Raw genomic sequence first — 22,364 nt, 5'->3', positions numbered from 1 at the left:
AAGCAAAAGAAAATGGGTGATTACTGCTGTGGTGAGAATGGAGAAAGTGCGAGAGAGTGGAAGGGTATTGCCTGCTTTCGACTTCCTCATTTTTTCCCCATTCAGTCATGGGATGTGGGCATTGCTGGCAAGGACAGAATTTATTGCCCATCCCTAACTACTTTTGAGAAGGTTGTGGCCACCTTCTTGAACCGCTGCAGTCCTTGTGGTGAAGGTGCTGCCACAGGGCTGTTAGGAAGGGAGTTCCAGGGTTTTGACCCAGTGATGATGAAGGAATGATGATATACTTCCAAAACAGGATGTTGTGTGAGTTGGAAGGGAACATGGAGATGATGGTGTTCCCATGCCCCTGCTGCCCTTGTCCTTCTAGGTGGTAGAGGTTGCGTGTTTGGGAGATGCTGTTGAAGAAGCCTTGGTGAGTTGCTGCAGTGCATCTTGTAAACGGTACACACTGCAGCCACGATACACCGGTGATGGAGGGATTGAATGTTTAAGGTGAAAGCCAGTCAGGTTGCCTGTATAGGTGTGGCATGATTCCTGCAAGTTCCTACGGACTGCCAAATCTGCAGCTGTCACTGTTCCCCCAAATTCACCTTCTCTGACAGAGTTTGCTTTCTGACTTTTCAAATTCTGTAGTGTTTCCTCTTCATTTGGAATTAACGGTCTCACAATGGGGAGGCGTCCAGCTGTAATCTGCAAATGATTATTGTTATGGACGACCTCCCCTTGTGATGGAGTGTAATAAGAGAATACCAGTTCAACATTCACAGTAGAGCACTGTCTCTTGTCCTGAAAAGTTCACTCTTGAGCTAGTTGGCATGTGGAGAGGAATGTTCATGTGTGATTCTCTAATCTTTATGCAGCAATTTCTGCAGGGTGCTAAACAGGTTCAGTAGGTTACACTTCAGCACTGTACCACAGTGAGTCTCATTAGAGACAAGGACATTTTAAATAGACAAAGAACCTGTAAATTGAGTGCAAAGAAGGGTTATAGGTAACAGCTGCTCTGGTATTTTTCTGTGCTGTAAAGGAGCCCCTCAGAGTGAAAGATTTGGCACTGACTCTCACTGCCACTGCTCACTCTCTCCACTTGCTGCTTCAAGGGTCTCCTGCCCTGTCCCCAAAGAGCTGCTTGCTCCCAGTTATAAGAGGATAACCCGGCCTTTCTGGCAGATTCCGCACTGCATCAAAATGGCGACTGGAAGTCCCAATCTGCTGCTCTTCCAACGGTACTGTCAGAATTTCTAGAATTCCATCTCATAAAGGCGTGCTCCAATGTAGCAGTCCTTCTGAAGATTAGTAGTGAACATACAGATAAAGCTATGATCAGCACCTTGCCTCAGGCCCAGCTCTACTGGGAGTTTAAGTAAAGAAAATGTGACTCATAGTTTCCATATTCCAGGGTTGAATAGCCATGTTTTATGACGTACTTTAAACCTGCTGTTTGTCTTTGCTACTGTTTGTTCTATTTATTGTTAATAATCTTGTTTCGCAGTTTATTCTGGAAACATATTTATTCTACAGTTTTCCAAAGTCAAAATAATTATTTGTGGAAACGTGATCTATCAGTGAAACAAGAGTTTCTGGTTCCGCCCCGTGCTCCTGTTGGAAGGGAGTGAGTGCTGATTTATGGGAACAGCCTTTGGTAGTGAGGGAACAGTACAAACAGCCAGCAGCAAAAGGGCCTTTATGTGGCGGAGGGGGGTATTATAATTGAAGGAGGCTTACTTCACTGTAGTGTACATTCCCCCCCCACCCCCCAGAATAGGCCAAAACACCTGACAACCCCAACGTATCTACATCCCAGTCTCTAAGGTCCCCCTCAATAGTTTCACACCCAAGCCCTTCTAACATTTCCTTTACCCCAAAACCACTCTCCCCAATCCTCTGAGACCCATTCCCCAATAATCTAATCCCCCAGCTTTCACAGCTCAGGCCCCATCTCCAGCAGTGACACACCTCGACAATCCTCTCCTTACTCCAAGACTGCAGCACCTCTTCTGCTGTTTGCAAACCCTGCCATCCACCTAGCATTGCTCCAAAACCTTGCAACCTCCTTCCATTGCCTGCAAATCACAGGATACTGCAGGTTTCCTCACACTGCCCTCACTCCCACTATTTGTATTTATTTACTGTATTCATTAAAATGTTTAATGAATCTGATTAGCAGTCTTTCGGATGAGATGTTAAACTGAGGCTCCATCTGTCCTCTCAGGTTGATGTAAAAGATCCATGGCACTATGTTAGAAGAGCAGGGGAGTTATCCCAGGTGTCGTGGCCAATATTTATCCCTCAATCAACATCACTAAAACAGATTATCTGAGAGCTTGCTGTATGCAAACTGGCTGCCACGTTTCCTACATTACAACTGTGGCAACACTTCAAAAAGTACTTCATTGGCTGTAAAGTACTTTGGGATGTACAGTGGTCGTGAAAGGCGCTACATAAATGCAAGTCTTTATTTTTATTTACTGCCTAAGGCAGGGGTTCTCAACCAGGGTCTGCGGTCCCAAGGGTCCGCCAAATCGGACTCGGAACTTCGCAGCAAAATCGAACCGACAGAAAATTAATCACCATGGCTGGTGCACCCACAGATAGCAGCCTTGATCCCTGCAGTTTTACCAGGTCTGCCTTGATAGGTTTCGGGGACCGCTATGCAGATTCCCGGTGGCCGAACGGGTTAGTTCCGATATCATTGGGTACCCCTTCGCCCGGGCTAGCCTAAATGATGCACCCAAGAAAGTTGATCGTGAACCTGCAGCTTTATCAGTTGAAGGTGGTGCTCTGCTTTACTGCTGCCACTCCATCTAGCAAAGGCTCAACCACACAGGCTTGGCACTCCCTTCTCCAGCTTAGCAAGCCCTTCCATCTGCTTGGAGGAGATGCGATTATTCGACCAAGCCAGACCCAGCAGTGGTGTTACTGTTTCACCCTCTTCCCTTGCTCGATTGGGCCAAGTGCAGCCAAAGAGAATGTGGCAGCGCAAGCACTTTCCAACAAACCACTCCTGGGGGCAATCGGACTTGGAACTCCGGAACAAAACGTGCCCAACTGCAGCTGTACTTATTGGGGAAATGTACGATGGAAAATCATTAACAACGGTCATTCTAGGCCCCCACCCGCAGAGGGCCGTACTCTTCTTCAGAAAGGTACTTGGTTACCCATTTCCAAATTCTGACATGGGGGCTAAATTCGATAGCCTCCGAATATAAGCGCGGGGATCGCGATGGGCGACTAACCCCCACTGCCAGCTAATTTAAATGATTTGAGCGTGCAGTCAGTGCTAATCATCATCATAGGCAGTCCTTCGAAATCGAGGAAGACTTGCTTCCATCCTAAAAGTGAGTTCTCAGGTGACTGAACAGTCCAATACGGGAATTACAATCTCTGTCACAGGTGACACAGACAGTGGCTGAAGGAAAGGGTGGGTGGGGAGTCTGGTTTGCCGCACACTCCTTCCGCTGCCTGTGCTTGTTTTCTGCATGCTCTTGGCGACGAGACTCGAGGTGCTCAGCGCCCTCCCGGATGCTTTTCCTCCATTTAGGGCGGTCTTGGGCCAGGGATTCCCAGGTGCCGGTGGGGATGTTGCACTTTATCAGGGAGGCTTTGAGAGTGTCCTTGAAATGTTTCGCCTGCCCACCTGGGGCTCGCTTGCCGTGTAAGAGTTCCGAGTAGAGTGCTTGCTTTGGGAGTTTCGTGTCGGGCATGTGGCCCGCCCAACGGAGCTGGTCGAATGTGGTCAGTGCTTCAATGCTGGGGATGTTGGCCTGAGCGAGAACACTGACGTTGGTGTGTCTATCCTCCCAATGAATTTCCAGGATCTTGCGGAGGCAGCTCTGGTGGTACTTCTCCAGTGCTTTGAGGTGTCTGCTGTATACGGTCCACGTCTCTGAGCCATATAAGAGGGCGGGTATCACTACAGCCCCTGTAGACCATGAGCTTGGTGCCAGGCTTGAGGTCCAGATTTGAATAGCTGCACGCCTCAGCAAAGGGCCCAAGTTTGTGCGCCAAGTTTAAGCACCACTTAAAGCTAGCCTGCACCTCTCAAAGGGAAGGTGCATTCTGGCTGGAGCAGGTGCTGGAACTCTTCGTGAAGGAGAGTTTGTGTAGGAAGAAGACTGAATAATGGTGCAACAAGGGAGAGAACATGCTCCAAAGTTCTATATCGCTGCACGGAAGCCTTGGTGGAGTTGGTGGACAGGAGGAGGGAGGTCCACGCACCACAGGAGGCCAGGAGACCCTCCAGTCAACTCGAAGGCATTGGGAGCAGATAGCCGAGGCAGTCAATACCAGGAGTCAAGCCCCAACGACCAGGATGCAGTGCCATAAAAAGCTTAATGACCTCACACGAGTGGTCAAGGTCATTTAATTCAACGTCAAATACCGTATGTCACAAACTACAAGCCTCACACCCACATCTCATAGCTTGCATACACTGTTGGCTATTCAACCATGACAAGCACATCACCCAAACACACTGCACCACACTCACTGACACACTAGTTCTGCTGCAGAGGACTCAGATGAGGTCTTTGATGGGATAGGCTACAGAAGAAGGCTGATGGTTATGCATAATAAAATGCTTGTGCATTGACAGGCTTGCCAAAGAGTCTGTGTGCAATGTCAAGGAGGATTGAGGAGTCGGCACCAACTTGGCACAGGGCTTTGCGCAGAGCTTGGCGCACATTCTTTCCAGTCTGGAAGTGGTGGCCAACTCCATTAGCACACTTAAGGATCTAACCACGATGCAGCGTCTGATGGCCGATGTCTTGGCTTCCATTGCAGCACAAGCAGATGCCACCCAACGTCTGGGTGCTGCAGTGGAAGCTTAGATTTCTGTTATGCAACATCAGCTTGCTGCCACGCAAGCTCAGACTGCTACCGTTGTGGCTGCAGTTACCAGTGTTCAAAGGGGCTTGCAGGGAGTCACAGCAGTCCAGTGATCTGTCCTCAAATAGATTACTAAGATTGCTGAGGCCCCGGGGGAGTGGCAGTGGCTCCGAACCAGCTGTCCTCTCTCAGGAAGACAGCATTTGTCCTTCCACCAATGCCACTCCGCCAGTGCCCTTGCTGTTGCCTGTCAGCCAGCCAATCTAGACTGCTGCTGCCCATGCCGAGATGGTGCAATCCGAAGTTGAAACCTCTAGTCCCAGAGCTACTCGAGGTCATCCTCCGAGGCCATCTGCAGTGACCCTCACAGCAGCCTTCCACCAGCCGTGGTGCAGCCACTGGGGGAGTACTGTGTAGGAGCACTAGGAAAAGCAAAGGAACATTGAAGACAGGCACAAAGGGAGTGCACAAGGGTGATTAGTTGATGTTAGTATGCAGTATGACGTGATGTGAATTATAAATTGGGTTTGGAATGGTTGTTTTGTGGTGGCTTTTATTGTAGCACTGTGGTCAAGATTGTCAGCAACAGAGGAAAGGTAAGGTGTGGACCGTTAGCAGTTTACACAACTCCATATTCACTATCACAGCCAGACGAGTCGGTCACGGACAGCCCAGCCAGAAAGAGTTCATCTAGGATGCTCCTTCCCTTTCTTTTCCTCCTCCTCTTTAGCTGGTCGCCGTATAGCTGGTGGCAGCAGACCACAACGGATCTCAACATATGCTTTGCCGAGTACTGCAGGGCTGCTCCAGAGTCGTCCAGGCAGCAGAAGCATTGCTTTAGCACACCAATAGTCTGCTCGATGATATCTCATTGCAGGAACGCTGCCCACATGCCCACATGTGCATAGGATGCACACTGGAGTCATGAGCCATGCTGTTATTGGATAGCCCTTGACGCCTAGCAGCCACCCTCTGGTTTGCTGGTGGCTCAAATGCAGATGGGATACCGGACTGCCAGAGAATGAAGGCATTATGACTGCTGCCAGGATACTGAGAATTGACCTGCATGATTCACTGAGTATGTTCATACACCTGCTGGGCATTGAGGAAGTGGAATCCCTTTTAGTTGCAGTACATCTCAGAATTTACGTGCGGCGTTCTGCATAGCGAGGTGTGTGCAGTCAATGGCACCCCACATGGGGAAGCCTGCAATCCTTGCAAAGCCGTGTACTCGTTCCGCCTGCTGCTCTCTGGCCAACAACAATAACGTGTATTTATATATCGCCTTTAACGTAGTGAAACTTCCCAAGTTGCCTCACAAGAGTATTACGAGACCAAAGATTTGATACCGAGCCGCATAAGGAGAAATTAGAATAGGTGACCAAAAGGTTGGTCAAAGAGCTATGTTTTAAGGAGCGTCTTGAAGGAGAAAAGAGAGGTAGAGAGACGGAGAGGTTTAGACAGGGAGTTCCAGAGCTTGGGGCCTAGGAAACAGAAGGCACGGCCATCAATGGTTGAACGATAATAATCAGGGATGTTCAGGAGGGCAGAATTAGAGGAACACAGATATCTCAGAGGGTTATGGGGCTGGAGGAGATTACAGAGATAGGGAGGGGCGAGGCCAGGGAGGGATTTGAAATTAAGGATGAGAATTTTGAAATCGAGGGGTTGTTTAACTGGGAGCCAATGTTGATCAGCGAGCACAGGGGTGATGGGTGAGCGGGACCTGGTGCAAGTTAGGACACGGACAGCCGAGTTTTGGATCACATCTAGTTTACGTAGGGTAGAATGTTTGAGGCCAGCCAGAAGTGCGTTGGAATAGTCAAGTCTAGAGGTAACAAAAGGGAATAGATGAGGGTTTCAGCAGCAGATGAGCTGAGGCAAGGGTGGAGATGGGCGATGTTACGCAGGTGGAAATAAGTGCTCTTAGGTATGCTGCGGATATGGTCGGAAGCTCATTTCAGGATCAAATATGACACCTCGATTGCGAACAGTCTGGTTCAGCATCAGACAGATGTTGGGAGAGGGATGGAGTCAGTGGCGGGGACCAAAAACAATGAATTACATCTTCCCAATATTCAATTGCAGAAAATTTCTGCTCCTCCAGAACTGGTTACTACCACGTGCTAGTCAGGGTAGGAATCAGAGTAGGAATTGCAGGATAGCTCAGATGAATACGTGGCTTGAGGAGTGGTGCAAAAGGGAGGGATTCAAACTCATGGAACATTGGAACCGGTTCTGGGGTAGGTGGGACCAGTACAAACCGGACGGTCTACACCTGGGCAGGACCGGAACCAATGTCCTAGGGGGAGTGTTTGCTCGTGCTGTTGGGGAGGGGTTAAACTTATATGGCAACCTATGTAGGGAGACAGAGGGAAGTAGAATGGGGGCAGAAGCAAAAGATAGAAAGAAGAAAAGTAAAAGTGGAGGGCAGAGAAACCCAAGGCAAAAAGCAAAAAAGGCCACATTACAGCAAAATTCTAAAAGGGCAAAGTGTGTTAAAAAGACAAGTCTGAAGGCTCTGTGCCTCAATGCGAGGAGTATTCGTAATAAGATGGACGAATTAATTGCGCAGATAGCAGTTAACGGATATGATGTGATTGGCATCATGCAGACATGGCTCCAGGGTGACCAAGACTGGGAACTCAATATCTAGGGGTATTCAACATTCAGGAAGGATAGATAGAAAGGAAAAGGAGTTGGGGTGGTATTGCTGGTTAAAGAGGAAATTAATGCAATAGTAAGAAAGGACATTAGCTTAGATGATGTGGCATCGGTATGGGTGGAGCTACGGAATACCAAAGGGCAGAAACCGCTAGCGGGAGTTGTGTACAGACCACCAAACAGTAGTAGTGAGGTTGAGGACAGCATCAAACAACAAATTATGGACCCGTGCAATAAAGGTACAGCAGTTATCATGGGCGACTTTAATCTACATATGGATTGGGCTAACCAAACTGGTAGCAATGCGGTGGAGGAGGGTTTCCTGGACTGTATTAGGGATGGTTTTCTCGACCAATATGTCAAGGAACCAACTGGAGGGCTGGTCATCCTTGACTGGGTGATGTGTAATGAGAAAAGACTAATCAGCAATCTTGTTGTGTCAAGCCCCTTGGGGAAGAGTGACCATAATATGGTAGAATTCTTTATTAAGATGGAGAGTGACACAGTTGATTCAGAGACTAGGGTCCTGAACTTAAGGAAAGGTAACTTAGATGGTATGAGGTGTGAATTGGCTAGAATAGACTGGCTAATGATACTTAAAGAGTTGACAGTGGATAGGCAATGGCAAACATTTAAAGATCACATGGATGAACTTCAACAATTGTACATCCCTGTCTGGAATAAAAATAAAATGGGGAAGGTGGCTCAACCGTGGCTAACAAGGGAAATTAAGGATAGTGTTAAATCTAAGGAAGAGGCATATAAATTGGCCAGAAAAAGAAGCAAACCTGAGCACTGGGAGAATATTAAAATTCAGCAGAGGAGGACAAAGGGTTTAATTAGGAGGGGGAAAATAGAGTATGAGAGGAAGCCTGCTGGGAACATAAAAACTGACTGCAAAAGCTTCTGTAGCTATGTGAAGAGAAAAAGATTAGTGAAGACAAACGTAGGTCCCTTGCAGTCAGATTCAGGTGAATTTATAATGGGGAACAAAGAAATGGCTGACCAGTTAAACAAATAGTTTGGTTCTGTCTTCATGAAGAAAGACACAAATAACCTTCCGGAAATACTAGGGGACCGAGGGTCGAGTGAGAAGGAGGAACTGAAGGAAATCCTTATTAGGCAGGAAATTGTGTTCGGGAAATTAACGGGATTGAAGGCCGATAAATCCCCGGGGCCTGATAGTCTGCATCCCAGAGTACTTAAGAAAGTGGCCCGAGAAATAGTGGATGCATTGCTGATCATTTTCCAACAGTCTATCGACTCTGGATCAGTTCCTATGGCCTGGAGGGTAGCTAATATAACACCACTTTTTAAGAAAGAAGGGAGAGAGAAAACGGGTAATTATAGACCGGTTAGCCTGACATCAGTAGTGGGGAAAATGTTGGAATCATTTATTAAAGATGATATAGCAGCGCATTTGGAAAGCAGTGACGGGATCGGTTCAAGTCAGCATGGATTTATGAAATCATGCTTGACAAATCTTCTAGAATTTTTTGAGAATGTAACTGGTAGAGTGGACAAGGGAGAACCAGTGGATGTGGTGTATTTGGACTTTCAAAAGGCTTTTGACAAGGTCCCGCACAAGAGATTGGTGTGCAAAATTAAAGCACATGGTATTGGGAGTAATGTACTGACGTGGATAGAGAACTGGTTGGCAGACAGGAAGCAGAGAGTCGGGATAAACGGGTCCTTTTCAGAATGGCAGGCAGTGACTAGTGGAGTGCCGCATGGCTCAGTGCTGGGACCCCAGCTCTTTACAATATACATCAATGATTTAGATGAAGGAATTGAATGTAATATCTCCAAGTTTGCAGATGACACTAAGCTGGGTGGTGGTGTGAGCTGTGAGGAGGACGCTAAGAGGCTGCAGGGTGATTTGGACAGGTTAGATGAGTGGGCAAATACATGGCAGATGCAGTATAATGTTGATAAATGTGAGGTTATCCACTTTGGGGGCAAAAACATGAAGGCAGAATATTATCTGAATGGCGGCAGATTAGGAAAAGGGGAGGTGCAACGAGACCTGGGTGTCATGGTACATCAGTCATTGAAGGTTGGCATGTAAGTACAGCAGATGGTGAAGAAGGCAAATGGTATGTTGGCTTTCATAGGGAGCAGGGTGGTCTTACTGCAGTTGTACAGGGCCTTATTGAGGCCTCATCTTGAATATTGTGTTCAGTTTTGGTCTCCTAATCTGAGGAAGGACGTTCTGGCTATTGAGAGGGTGCAGCGAAGGTTCACCAGGCTGATTCCTGGGATGGCAGGACTGACATATGAGGAGAGACTGGATCGACTGGGCCTGTATTCACTGGAGTTTAGAAGGATGAGAGGGGATCTCAAAGAAACATATAAAATTCTGACGGGACTGGACAGGTTAGATGTAGGAAGAATGTTACCGATGTTGGGGAAGTCCAGAACCAGGGGATATAGTCTAAGGATAAGGGGTAAGCCATTTAGGACTGAGATGAGGAGAAACTTCTTCACTCACCCTACCGCAGAGAGTTGTTGATGCCAGTTCATTGGATATATTCAAGAGGTAGTTAGATATGGCCCTTATGGCTACAGGGATCAAGGAGTATGGAGAGAAAGCAGGAAAGGGGTACTGAGGTGAATGATCAGCCATGACCTTTTGAATGGTGGTGCAGGCTCGAAGGGCCGAATGGCCTACTCCTGCACCTATTTTCTATGTTTCTATGTTATCGGACAAGCAGTCTGACAATTTAGAGACATGGAGGGGTCGAAAGAAGTGATCGTGAGGTGGAGCTGGGTGTCATCAGCGTAAATGTGGAAACGGACACTGTGTTTTCGGATGATGTCGTCAAGGGGCAGCATATAGATGAGAAATAGGAGGGGCCAAGGATAGCTCTTTGGGGGACACCAGAGGTAATGGAGCGGGAGCAGTAATAAAACCCATGCAGATGATTCTCTGCTACGATTAGATAGGTAAGAATGGAGCCAGGTGAGTGCAGTCCCACCCAGCTGGACAATGTGGAGAGGCGTTGGAGAAGGATAAGAGTGGTCAACCGTGTCATTTGTGACTTTGATGAGAGCCGTTTTGGTAAGCGTGGAAACCGGATTGGAGGGACTCCAACTGCGCACGAATTTGGGAGGCAACAAAAACGTTCAAGGACTTTGGAGAGGGAAGGGAGCTTGGATTTGCGGTAGTTAGTGATTGATGAGTAGTTTTTCTTCTTTTTCTTTTCCTTTATCAGCAGGTAACCTTTATCATTGTTGCCAAATTAAATTAATTTAAGGGTTAAGTCATGGCAAGAGAGCCCAGACCCATGTCATGCTCCTCCTGTGCTATGTGGGAACTCAGGGATGCTTCCTGTGTTCCTGACGACTACATGTGCAGGAAGTGTATCCTGCTGCAGCTCCTGACAGACTGCATTGCGACACTGGAGCTGCGCATGGATTCACTCTGGAGCATCCACGATGCTGAGGATATCGTGAATACCACACTTAGTGAGTTGGTGACCGCAGGCAAAGGTTACAAACGCAGAGAGCGAATAGGTGACCAGCAGGAAGAGCAGTGGAAGGAAGGTAGTGCAAGGGTCCCCTGTGGTCATCCCCGTGCAAAACAGATACACTGTTTTGGGTACTGTTGGGGGGGATGACTCATCAGGGGAGGGCAGCAGCAGCCAAATTCATGGCAACATGGGTGGCTCTGCTGCACAGGAGGGCAGGAAAAAGAGTGGGAGAGCTATGGTGGTAGAGGATTCTATTGGAAGGGGAATAGATAGACGTTTCTGCGGTCGCAACCGAGACTCCAGGATGGTATATTGCCTCCCTGGTGCAAGGGTCAAGGATGTCTCGGAGCGGCTGCAGGACATTTTGGAGGGGGAGGGTGAACAACCAGTTGTCGTGGTGCATATAGGTACCAACGATATAGGTAAAAAGCGGGATGAGGTCCTACAAGATGAATTTAGGGAGCTAGGAGTTAAATTAAAAAACAGGACCTGAAAGGTAGTAATTTCAGGATTGCTACCAGTGCCATGTGCTAGTCAGAGTAGAAATAACAAGATAGCTAAGATGAATGTGTGGCTTGAGGAGCGGTGCAGGAGGGAGGGATTCAAATTCCTGGGACACTGGAACCGGTTCTGGGGGAGGTGGGACCAATACAAACCAGATGGTCAGGACTGGAACCAATGTCCTTGGGGGAGTGTTTGCTGGTGCTGTTGGGGAGGGGTTAAACTAATATGGCAGGGGGATGGGAATCTATGCAAGGAGACAGAGGGAAGTAAAATGGGGGCAGAAGCAAAAGATAGAAAGAAGAAAAGTAAAAGTGGAGGGCAGAGAAACCCAAGGCAAAAATCAAAAAGGGCCACATTACAGCAAAATTCTAAAGGGTCAAAGTGTGTTAAAAAGACAAGCCTGAAGGCTCTGTGCCTCAATGCGAGGAGTATTCATAATAAGGTGGACGAATTAACTGCGCAGGCAGCTATTAATTAATATGATATAATTGGGATTATGGAGACATTGCTCCAAGATGATCAAGGCTGGGAACTCAACATTCAGGAAGGATAGACAGAAAGGAAAAGGAGGTGGGGTAGCATTGCTGGTTAAAGAGGAAATTAAGGAAGGACATTAGCTTGGATGACGTGCAATCTGTATGGGTAGAGCTGTGGAATACCAAAGGGCAGAAAACGATAGTAGTAGTGAGGTTGGGGACAGCATCAAACAAGAAATCAGGGGTGCGTGCAATAAAGGTACAGCAGTTATCATGGGTGATTTTAATCTACATATAGTTTGGGCTAACCAAACTGGTAGCAATACGGTGGAGGAGGATTTCCTGGCGTGTATTAGGGATGGTTTTCTAGACCAATATGTCGAGGAACCAACTAGAGGGCTGGCCATCCTAGACTGGGTGATGTGTAATGAGAAAGGACTAATTAGCAACCTTGTTGTGCGAGGCCCCTTGGAGAAGAGTGACCATAATATAGTAGAATTCTTTATTAAGATGGAGAGTGACACAGTTAATTCAGAGACTAGGGTCCTGAACTTAAGGAACGGTAACTTCGATGGTATGAGATGTGAATTGGCTAGATTAGACTGGCAAATGATACTTAAACGGTTGACGATGGATAGGCAATGGCAGACATTTAAAGATCACATGGATGAACTTCAACAATTGTACATCCCTATCTGGAGTAAAAATAAAATGGGGAAGGTGTCTCAACCGTGGCTAACAAGGGAAATTAGGGATAATGTTAAATCCAAGAAAGAGACATATAAATTGGCCAGAAAAAGCAGCAAACCTGAGGACTTGGAGAAATTTAGAATCCAGCAGGGAAGGACAAAGTGGATAATTAGGATGGGGACAATAGAGTATGAGAGGAAGCTTTCTGGGAACATAAAAACTGACTGCAAAAGCTTCTATAGATATGTGAACAGAAAGAGATTAGTGAAGACAAACCTAGGTCCCTTGCAGTCAGAATCAGGTGAATTTATAATGGGGAACAGAGAAATGGCAGACTAATTGAACAAATACTTTGGCTCTGTCTCTGTCTTTACGAAGGAAGACATGAATAGCCTTCCAGAAATACTAAGGGACAGAGGATCTAGCGAGAAGGATGAACTGAAGGTAATCCTTATTAGTCAGGAAATTGTGTTAGGGAAATTGATGGAATTGAAGGCCGTTAGATCCCCGGGGCCTGATAGTCTGCATCCCAGAGTACTTAAGGAAGTGGCCCTAGAAATAGTGGATGCATTGGTGATCATTTTCCAATAGTCTATCGACTCTGGATCAGTTTCTATGGACTGGAGGATAGCTAATGTAACACCATTTTTTAAAAAAGAGGGAGAGAGAAAACGAGGAATTATAGGTTGGTTAGCCTGACATCGGTGGTGGGGAAAATGTTGGAATCAATTATTAAAGATGAAATAGCAGCGCCTTTGGAAAGCAGTGACAGAATTGGTCCAAGTCAGCATAGATTTATGAAAGGGAAATCATGCTTGACAAATCTTCTGGAATTGTTTGAGGATGTAACTAGTAGAGTGGATACGGGAGAACAAGTGGATGTGGTGTATTTGGACTTTCAAAAAGCTTTTGACAAGGTCCCACACAAGAGATTGGTGTACAAAATTAAAGCACTCGTTTTCATGGTAATGTATTGACGTGGATAGAGAACTGCTTGGCAAACAGGAAGCAGAGAGTCGGGATAAACGGGTCCTTTTCAGAATGGCAGGCAGTGACTAGTAGGGTGCCGCAGGGCTCAGTGATGGGACCCCAGCTATTTACAATATGCATTAATGATTTGGATGAGGGAATTGAATGTAATATCTCCAAGTTTTCAGATGACACTAAGCTGGGTGGCGGTGTGAGCTGTGAGGAGGATGCTAAGAGGCTGCAGGGTGACTTGGACAGGTTAACTGAGTGGAAAAAGATGTGAGGTCAGTGCGAGGGAAGGGGGGAAACTCAGAGGAAGTTTGGCCCGGTGGGCTAGGGGAAGGAAGTGAAGAGGCAGAGGCAGCTGATCGGATGGTCTCAATCTGAGAGACAAAATAAACCAAAGAGCTCCTCACACTTATTGTCGGAGGTGAGGGTGGAGACTGAGGAGCGGGGTTTAAAAAGGTGGTTTGCAGTGGGGAATAGAAGCCTAAGTTTATCTTTACATTCCAGAATGATTCTGGAATAGTGAGTGATGTTGGCAGGACCCGATAGTGCTTTATGTGGTCCAGCCAGATCAGGCGGTGAATGGCTAAACCAGTTGTTCGCCACATCCGTTCAAGTCTGTGTCCCTTGGACTTAAGGGAGCGAAGGTCAGGGCTGAACCAGGGGAATTTAGCCTCTGAGCGATGAAAGTCATGTGGTGCACAAATTCAATGAACAATTTTCCAAACTCTTATTCTTAATTCGCATTGTGAGAACTCTGTACTGGCAGCACATAATCTTAAAATGTATCCCAATATCTTTACATGATGAATGGAGGGCCAAAGACTGGACAGTTGGGAGTTCAGTCATACAGTTGTAAGAGAGTCAGGAGAGAGTTTTATCCAGGGGCGGACACAGAAGGAGGTAGGGTTGCGGAGTTGGGGGGCTGCGGGGGGGCGGTGGGGAGGGGGAATGGAAGGGAGATGTGGGTGGAGAGCAATACGATCAATTGGTCAGATATGCACAATGGGAGTAGTGAGACCATGAGAGATGGCAAGGTCGAGGGGCTGGCCGTGAATATGGGGAGTTTAAATTGAGGGAAAGATTAAGGGAGGATACGAGGCTAGTGAACTGAGAGGAGACAGAGCATGATTAATTGAGATCGATGTTAAAATCACCGAGGATGAGAAGTCGTTCGGTACAGAGGCTAAGGGAGGAAAGTGGTGAAGAAATATTTGTAATAACATTTTATGGTACTTGGGTGGGCGATAGAGAACGAGAATTTTAAAAGAGAGGTGAGAGGGGTGGAATAGGGTGAGATACTCAAGGGAGGAGCAGGTGACGGAGGAGCAGGGGGACAGACCAAGGTGTGATTTGGTGATCAGAGTTATACTGTCACCATGGCGGTCTGAGCGGGGCAAGTGGTGGAAGGTATATCCTGGTGGGGAGGCTTCATTTAAGGATAAGGTGTCATCGCCCTTCAACCAAGTTTCCATTAGGGCTGTGATGTCGATACCATCATCCATGATAAACTCATAGATGGCAAGGGTCTTGTTCACAAGTGAACGGACATTCTGGAGGGAGATGCGGAGAGAGTCGGTGATGGCTGCCCTACTGCCAACTAGGGTGGGTGAGTTGGACGGGGAGGAGATTGGCAAGATTAGCCTCACGTGGGCATGCTGGGTGAGAAGGCCGGTGAGATACTGTGGAAGAATGGAACAGTTGGGGTTGCTGCTCGTAAGGAGGTAGCGACGAGTGCCTTGATGGGCCCTTCATAGGATGCCGAGAAAGGCACAGAGGGAAGCTGAAGGCTATCTAGGCCAGAGAGAAGGAAATGTATTTGGCTATCTTGGAATAAAGAGTCTCAGTGAGCTCCCTTATGCAGCAGTGGATGGCAAACTGGGAGATGTTGCAAATATCTGCTGTTCCGGCCTGGAAGGAGCTCTGACCTATAAAAGTTTACAACCACTTGGCAATGTGCTCCTTGTCCTGCTTGGAGGTTGCAGTTGCACCTGCAGCAGGTGGCAGATTCCAGTGAGGATATCCTTCATGAAGCACAGACCACTGTGCCATCAGGCGACACTGACTCACCAATAACCTGCCCACCAATGCTCAGTTTGGGTTTCTCCAGAACCACTCGGCTCCAAACCTTATTACAGCCTTGGTCCAAACATGGACAAAAGAGATGAATTTCACAGGTGAGGTAAGAGTGACTGCCCTCGACATCAAGGCAGCATTTGACCGAGTGTGGCATCAAGGAGCCCCAATAAAACTGGTCAATGGGAATCAGGGGGAAAACTCTCCACTGGCTGGAGTCATACCTAGCACAAAGGAAGATGATTGTGGTTGTTGGAGGTCAATCATCACAGCCCCAGGACATCGCTGCAGGAGTTCCTCAGGGCAGTGTCCTAGGCCCAAACATCTTCAGCTGCTTCATCAATGACCTTCTATCCATCATAAGGTCAGAAGTGGGAATGTTCGCTGATGATCGCACAGTGTTCTGTTGCATTTGCAACTCCTCAGATAATGAAGCAGTCCATGCCCGCATGCAGCAAGACCTGGACAACATTCAGGCTTGGGCTGATAAGTGGCATTAACATTTGCGCCACACAAGTGCCAGGCAGTGACAATCTCCAACAAGCGAGAATCTAACCACTGCCCTTTGACGTTCAACTGCATTACCATCGCCGAATCCCCCACTGTCAACATCCTGGGAGTCACCATTGACCAGAAACTTAACTGGACCAGCCACATAAATACTGTGGCAACAAGAGCAGGTCAGAGGCTGGGTATTCTGCGGTAAGTGGCTCACCTCCTGACTCCCCAAAGCCTTTCCACCATCTACAAGGCACAAGTCAGTGTGATGGAATACTCGCCACTTGTCTGGATGAGTGCAGCTCCAACAATACTCAAGAAGTATGACACCATCCAGGACAAAGCAGCCCGCTTGATTGGCATCCCATCCACACCTTCAACATTCTCTCCCTCCTTCACTGACATACCATGGCTGCATTGTGTACCATCTACAAGATGCAGTCCAGAAACTCACCAAGACTTCCTCGGCAGCACCTCCCAAACCCGCAACGTCGACCACCTAGAAAGACAAGGGCAGCAGGCGCTGGGAACACCACCACCTCGAAGTTTCCCTCTAAATCATACACTATCCTGACTTGGAAATATATCACCGTTTCTTCATCGTCGCTGGGTCAAAATCCTGGAACTCCCTCCCTAACAGCACTCTGGGAGCACCATCACCACACGGACTGCAGCGGTTCAAGAAGGTGGCTTACCACCAACTTCTCAAGGGCAACTAGAGATGGGCAATAAATGTGAGCCTTGCCAGCGACGTCCATATCCCATGAACGAGTAAAAAGAAAACATGCAATGTTCTTACTGGGAGGATTCTCATAATTATTCTGTCTTATTCTGTATCACTGAATGTAATATAATTACATTTGTCTGGAAATCTCTCATCCAAAATGTTTTGCTGAAATGTCAATTTGAGATCGAAACAGTAGTTTGCTCGTCCCTGTAAGTCTTTTATGGACTGCCAGTTAGGCCTCACAACTTTTGGAGAAATGGGACTGGCATGTACTGTGCATGCTGTACCCGTTAATTGTGGCCCTATTCCATACTCAGGCATAGCATTGGGTGGGAGTGCCGGCCGCTTGTTAAAGGCCTACCTGAGAGATGATACCAGGCGGGTAACATGGATGCACAAGTTCCACACCAGACTCTTAACTGTCGGACGCCCAGTTTTCAGGCAAGAGACAGTTGAAAGTCTTCCCTAATACATACATTAGAAAATTTAAGATTACTTCAGAAATTGCTTTTTGATTATAGATGCTCTTGTTTCAATCTATGTAACGATATTGGGATACATTTTAAGATTATGTGCTTCCAGTACAGAGTTCTCACAATGGGAAATGAGAATAAGAGTTTGGAAAATTGTTCATTGAATTTGTGGCCCACATGACTTCCATTGCTTCGAAGCTAAATTCCCCATATGTGCTCCAGTCTTTTCCTACCACTATTTCATTACTTTTGTCTTTATAAACTCCAGTCTGTGTTGAATATGCATCAATTCAGACTATTTGGTGCTGGTGGCATGATCGTGTTAAATGAAGTGTGGGACATTATTTCAAATTAGACAATTACAGATTGTAGACTTGGATACCCCACAAAATTCATTATTGATTGATTTCTTCGAAGAAAGTGAATGAATCCTTATTCTGTGGAACAAACAGGCTGAAGAGGATTCCGACCTCATGTATATTATGCCCACAAGTGCTGCAGGAAATTAATGGTAACAGGGCATCATAGAGGAGATCTAGACTACTCCAAAACAAGTAAACCATTTGGGGCGGAGGCTGGGGGAAGGAGAACTCAATATTCAGTTATCCGTAATGATATTTATAGCACGCTTTATTGTATAGGAACTTTGACAAAATGTGCAGGTTTTTTTTACCATGGTTAAATCCCTTTCTCTTTGAGGCGAGGATCGGAGACATTCTTCACTACTGTCAAACTCAGATTCTGAAGCTTCTTTGTAACATGGCTGAACTGCAGCCGTTCTCTGTGGACAAGCTCTCAGCTTCCTTTCAGCTGGGACTTTTGTTGAATTGATCTTCTCAGCAAGCTTCTATCAAAATAAAAAACACTTTAACTCATTTATAATCCACATCTGAAAATTAAAAAACAGTACAAAGTGAAATAACTTATATCCACTCAGACATTCAAAACTCTTAATGAAGCTATTCTGTATCTACGAAAGCATAAGTCGAGTTAGCATTCAGGCAAAATTCAGCTAGAGTCTGATGCTCAGACTTGTGATATACTCCCTTTTGTGGCATCATATAAACTCCATCTGTAAGGCTGGATATATGAGATCTATATAAGCACCGGAACAGGTTGATAACATTTGGAAATGCAGTGGTGTTTCATTAGCATTTGATACACTATAAGAAACTTATGGCAATGGTAATGGCACATGGAATTAAGGGGAATGTGGTCACAAGGAGGGAAGAAAACAAAGGATAAAAGTATTGTTATCAGACTAAAAAGAGTGAGTGGTGTTCCACAGTGGTCTGTGTTGAGGCCACTCTTATTAGGACACCAAATTGGGAGGTCTGGCAAAATGTGACAAAGCTTGTGAAAGAGCCCAAGAGGATATAAATTGGCTATTCCAGGAGTAAATAGAAATACAAAGAATTTACAGCACAGACAGTTCATTTGGCCCAACTGCTCTATGCTGAAGGATTTTGGACTTCTGATACTTGTTATGAAGAAGATTAAAATAATGGTCTTGAATAAAACTCTTGAGGGGAAGAATTCAGTTGGTTAGCATCTTCCGTTAGCGCCACAGAGGGCAGTAACAGGACGCTGATGCAATAGTGCCGGACGAGGCGAATCCGGCATGTACGCAAATCCGGACCCCCCAGTGCACTCACTGGTCCGATATGCCAAATTCATTACGGACACTGACCATTGCACCTCGAGCAGACAACGAGAGAGAGAGGAAGTGCATAGCTGCAGGATGCGGCTCCAGGCTTCCACATTCATCACTCACAGCTGTCAGGCTAGGTTAGTTCCTATGGTCTCTTGTCAGTTTCAGCTCGTGGATGAGGTTGCATGAGCAATTTCAAGGTTCTGTATATCAGCATTGTTCTGGCAAATTCAAGGTGGCTACATTTATTGTTCAAAGATTCAAACTCCTACACTTGGCAACCTTAATGGGGGCTGTGCCGGCATATCACCTGCCCTCCAGGATCCACAGTGGAGGAAGCGGAGACAGCCAGAAATGCGGGAACATGTGCGCAGAGAAATGAGGAGTTCTTTGAGGATGTAACGAGCAGGGTGGATAAGGGAGAACCAGTAGATGTGGTTTATTTGGATTTCCAGAAGGCATTCCATAATGATTACAGCACAAGATAAAAGCTCACGGGTTGGGAGTAATATATTATCATGGATAGAGGATTGGCTAACTAACAGAAAACAGAGTCGGGATAACTGGGTCATTTTCCGGTTGGTAAACAGTAACTAGTGTGGTGCCACAGGGATCAGTGCTGGGTCCTCAACTATTGACAATCTATATTAATGATTTGGATGAAGGAACCGAGTGTACTGTAGCCAAGTTTACTGATGATACAAAGATAGGTGGAAAGCAAATTGTGATGAAGGACACAAAAAATCTGCAAAGAGATATAGACAGGCGTAGTGAGTGGGCAAAAATTTGGCAGATGGAATATAATGTGGGAAAATGTGAGGTTATCCACTTTGGCAGAAAGAATAGAACAGCAAATTATAATTTAAATGGAGAAAAATTGCAAAGTGCTGCAGTACAGAGAGACCTGAGGGTCCTTGTGCATGAAATACAAAAAGTTAGGATGCAGCTAAAGCAAGTGATCAGGAAGGCAAATGGAATGTTGGCCTTTATTGCAAGGGGGATAGAGTATAAAAACAGAGAAATCCTGCTACAACTCCTGTTAACATTGTTGTCGCCAAATTAAGTGTATCTAAGGGTTAAGTCATGGCAGGAGAGCTCGGTCATTGATATGCTCCTCCTGTACCATTTGGGAAGTCAGGGACATTTCCGGTGTCCCTGACGACTACGTGTGCGGGAAGTGTATCCGCCTCCAGCTCCTGACAGACCGCGTTGCGGAATTGGAGCTGAGGGTGGATTCACTCTGGAGCATCCGCGATGCTGAGAATGACGTGAGTAGCACATGTAGCGAGTTGGTCTTACCACAGGTGAAGGGTCCACAGCCAGATAGGGAATGGAAGACCAGCAGGAAGAGCAGTGCAAGGAAGGTAGTGAGTACTGTTGAGGGGAATGACTCATCAGGGGAGGGCAGCAGCAGCCAAGTTTATGGCACCGTGGCTGGCTTTGCTGTACAGGAGACCAGGAAAAAGAGTGGAAGAGCGATAGTGATAGGGGATTCAATTGTAAGGGGAATAGATAGGCGTTTCTGCGGTCGCAACCGAGACTCCAGGATGGTATGTTGCCTCTCTGGTGCAAGAGTCAAGGATGTCTCGGAGCGGGTGCAGGACATTCTGAAAAAGGAGGGTGAACAGCCAGTTGTCGTGGTGCACATTGGTACCAACGATATAGGTAAAAAAAGGGATGAGGTCCTATGAGAAGAATTTAAGGAGCTAGGAGCTAAATTAAAAAGTAGGACCACAAAAGTAGTAATCTCGGGATTGCTACCAGTGCCACGAGCTAGTCAGAGTAGGAATCGCAGGATAGCTCAGATGAATACGTGGCTTGAGCAGTGGTGCAGCAGGGAGGGATTCAAATTCTAGGGGATTGGAACCGGTTCTAGGGGAGGTGGGACCAGTACAAACCGGACGGTCTGCACCTAGGTAGGACTGGAACCAATGTCCTAGGGGGAGTGTTTGCCAGTGCTGTTGGGAAGGAGTTAAACTAATATGGCAGGGGGATGGGAACCAATGCAGGGAGACAGAGGGAAACAAAATGGAGACAGAAGCAAAAGACAAAAAGGAGATGAGTAAAAGTGGAGGGCAGAGAAACCCAAGGCAAAAAACAAAAAGGGCCACTGCAGCAAAATTCTAAAGGGTCAAAGTGTAATAAAAAGGCAAGCATGAAAGTTCGGTGCCTCAATGCGAGGAGTATTCGGAACCCAGGAGAGGGCTCTGAGCTAGTTAGAGTGGGTGAGAGCTCAGATGAACAGGACTCCAAGAAAGAATGCAAAAGGCAGGAGGCAACAGAGCAGAGTAGCACTGGAGTAAGTGTAAACCACAAGGTGATAGGAAGGGACAATATGTATGAATATAAAGGGGCTGCAGGAGGGGTCAAAACTAAAACTCATGGTTTAAAAACTAGTATTAAAACACTCTACCAAAACGCACGCAGCATTCGAAATAAAGTAAATGAGTTGACGGCACAAATCATTACAAATGGGTATGATTTGGTGGCCATTACAGAAACGTGGTTGCAGGGTGGCCAAGACTGGGAATTAAACATACAGGGGTATCTAATAATTCGGAAAGATAGACAAGAAGGGAAAGGAGTTGGGGTAGCTCTGTTAATAAAGGATGATATCAGGGTAGTTGTGAGAGACGATATTGGCTCTAATGAACAAAATGTTGAATCATTGTGGGTGGAGATTAGAGATAGTATGGGGAAAAAGTCACTGGTGGGCGTAGTTTATAGGCCCCCAAATAATAAAGTCACGGTGGGGCGGACAATAATCAAGGAAATAATGGAGGCATGTGAAAAAGGAACGGCAGTAATCATGGGGGATTTTAACCTACATATCGATTGGTCAAATCAAATCGCACGGGGAGCCTTGAGGAGGAATTCATAGAATGTATACGGGATAGTTTCTTAGAACAGTATGTTACAGAACCTGCAAGGGAGCAAGCTATCTTAGATCTGGTCCTGTGTAATGAGACAGGAATAATAAACGATCTCCTAGTAAAAGATCCTCTTGGAATTAGTGATCACAGCATGGTTGAATTTGTAATACAGATTGGGGGTGAGGAAGTAGTGTCTCAAACGAGCGTACTATGCTTAAACAAAGGGGACTACAGTGGGATGAGGGCAGAGTTGGCTAAAGTAGACCGGGAACACAGACTAAACGGTGGCACAATTGAGGAACAGTGGAGGACTTTTAAGGAGCTCTTTCATAGTGCTCAACAAAAATATATTGCAGTGAAAAAGGACGGTAAGAGAAGGGATAACCAGCATGGATAACCAAGGAAATAAAGGAGTGTATCAAATTAAAAACCAATGTGTATAAGGTGGCCAAGG

The 22,364-nt window shown here is 46.4% G+C and overlaps 1 protein-coding gene across 1 annotated transcript in view; it reads right to left on the bottom strand.

Moving 5' to 3' along the window:
* sycp2 (synaptonemal complex protein 2) overlaps positions 1 to 22,364 on the bottom strand; it is a 1,164,109-nt gene that overhangs the window by 258,596 nt on the left and 883,149 nt on the right. Inside the window, exon 31 of the mRNA XM_070894856.1 lies at positions 18,060 to 18,233. Coding sequence (XP_070750957.1) covers positions 18,060 to 18,233 — 174 coding nt within the window. The remainder of the gene's footprint in view (positions 1 to 18,059; positions 18,234 to 22,364) is intronic.

The sequence above is a fragment of the Pristiophorus japonicus genome, chromosome 12 (genome assembly GCF_044704955.1).
Source record: "Pristiophorus japonicus isolate sPriJap1 chromosome 12, sPriJap1.hap1, whole genome shotgun sequence".
Classification (NCBI taxonomy): domain Eukaryota; kingdom Metazoa; phylum Chordata; class Chondrichthyes; family Pristiophoridae; genus Pristiophorus; species Pristiophorus japonicus.
Note: the sequence above shows the minus strand (reverse complement) of the source record. Positions and strands in the feature narration are given on the sequence as shown.